Genomic DNA, 1,992 nt, shown 5'->3' with positions numbered 1-1,992 from the left:
AAATGCCAAGGGGGGGGGGGGGGCGATGGATTACTTTTGCAAGCCACTGTACATGTCATTTTCCCATACTTACACCTTGAAGGGTTATTAAACCCTCACTTTTTTTGCATATATCAATGGATATTGATATATGCAAAAGTTGGCCATACACTGTTTGAATTTTAACCCTGCTGACCTATATTTAGTTTTTTCACGATCATGACAGTTGTTCTTTAATCATGCAATAATGTGAAATAAATAAATACTATTTTTCCCCATTTCCCTTTTGCATGGCTGGGTATTTAAAACCAACACAGCTTCACTTGATTTACCAAGTGAACATTCTGGTAGTAAATCAGCCCCATAGACTGCTAGCAAATTTAGGCTCTGCACACAGATTTCGGAAAATTCGGTTGTTGTAATGTTCAGCTTTGCCCAGAGAAACCATTTACAAATCTGCAAATAGATAACTTACTCTTCATTAGTTTTTGTGACATGTCTTTCAGTCCTTCATCTGCCGGGCTGTCTCTGTTTGATGGATTAAGCACGGAAGACTGCTCATGCGAGGGTAATGTTTGATCTGTGCAGAGTTCTAACTGGATGGCCGGCGCTCTTCCAACTTTCTGTTTTGCCTGCAAATGATTTGAAGTACTGCCCTGCTTTGCAGGAGAATTCAGTCCTTTTAACCTAGATGTGTGCTGTGGAACTTTTGAAGAATCTTGAGCTTGTTTATCAGCTGACGCCAGTGATGAAGCTGCAGACAAGTCTGGCCGTTTAGGAGCAGGAGATACTGGTTCTGCCAGGGAGCTGTGCTTGACTGTGTTTAAACTGTATGCTCGTATTCGGGACCAGGTAGTGGAATTAAAACTCTTAGACTCCAGCCAGAACTTTACTAAATGTTCCATTCTGCGGAGTTCCATAAATTGGATAAAATAAGGGAGGGCCACATTGTCTTGTAGCACCTGTGCCAGAGTCTTTGAAAGGCTAGACTTTGCATCTTGGGATTCATAATTCAGACAAGATCGACCTACAAAGATGAAGAAAGATTAATTAAAAAAAAGACAAGAAATACACACGCATTTTTAGGCCACTCAAAAAAAATAATTTAGGCAAAGGTAGGTGGTATCAGCGCTCCATTCTAAGTAAACACCTTGGTGCTCCACAACAAACAAAAAAGGTAGCAACAGGTATGGTGAGCTATTCTATAATATATCTGTGATTCAACTTACAGGTATCTAATCATAAATGATAGATCAGTTTTAGGTTGGCTGACCAATGGTCTGATCTAGAACTGCCTTGAGATAGGTTAGCTAAACCTTGTCAGAACATTAGATTACAAATTATAACAGCAGTCTGCTGTAAATGTCATTGTCTGGTCCTGTGAGTGACCTAACAGACTGTGTATATTCAATGCATGTGTGTGTAATATCTCTGACAATTTTTTGTATTTCGGTTTTGTTTCTAAAAATGTCCATGTCGGTGCACCTCTAATATATATCTATATATAGATATATATTTAAAGAGGTGCACTGACATGGAAATATTAACCCCTTCATGACTGAGGCCTTTTTTTCATTTTTTTGTACCCATGTTATATTCCAAATTTTAGGCCTGAAAATTACTTAAAACCCCCCAACATTATAATGCCAAGACCCTATAGAATAAAATGGTGGTAGTTGCAAATTTTTATGTTGCGCAATATTAGCGCAACTCCTTATTAAACCCCAATATTTAGTGAAAAATTTAATTAAATGCCCCAAAACACAACAAAATACCCATTTTTTTAATGAAATATAAAAGATTAGGTTACAACGAGTAAAACGATACCCAACATGCCCAGGTTACAAATTGCGTGCATCCGTAAAACGGCGAAAAACCCCAGTACCCCAAAAAGTCCATAGAAGACGCTTTAAAAGCCCCCACAGGTCATCAATTTAGAGATACCCCAAAATACTGGCCCTAGAACTATTGCTCTCACTCCAGCGTGCGCGGCGATACCCAACATGTGTAGCG

The 1,992-nt window shown here is 38.9% G+C and overlaps 1 protein-coding gene across 1 annotated transcript in view; it reads right to left on the bottom strand.

Annotated features, from left to right (window-relative positions):
• AKAP10 (A-kinase anchoring protein 10) overlaps positions 1–1,992 on the bottom strand; it is a 39,919-nt gene that overhangs the window by 19,381 nt on the left and 18,546 nt on the right. Inside the window, exon 4 of the mRNA XM_018557636.1 lies at positions 455–1,006. Within this exon, the coding sequence (XP_018413138.1) occupies positions 455–1,006 (552 nt within the window). The remainder of the gene's footprint in view (positions 1–454; positions 1,007–1,992) is intronic.

Source organism: Nanorana parkeri, unplaced genomic scaffold, assembly GCF_000935625.1.
Source record: "Nanorana parkeri isolate BGI_ZX_2015 unplaced genomic scaffold, ASM93562v1 scaffold293, whole genome shotgun sequence".
NCBI classification, from domain to species: domain Eukaryota; kingdom Metazoa; phylum Chordata; class Amphibia; order Anura; family Dicroglossidae; genus Nanorana; species Nanorana parkeri.
Note: the sequence above shows the minus strand (reverse complement) of the source record. Positions and strands in the feature narration are given on the sequence as shown.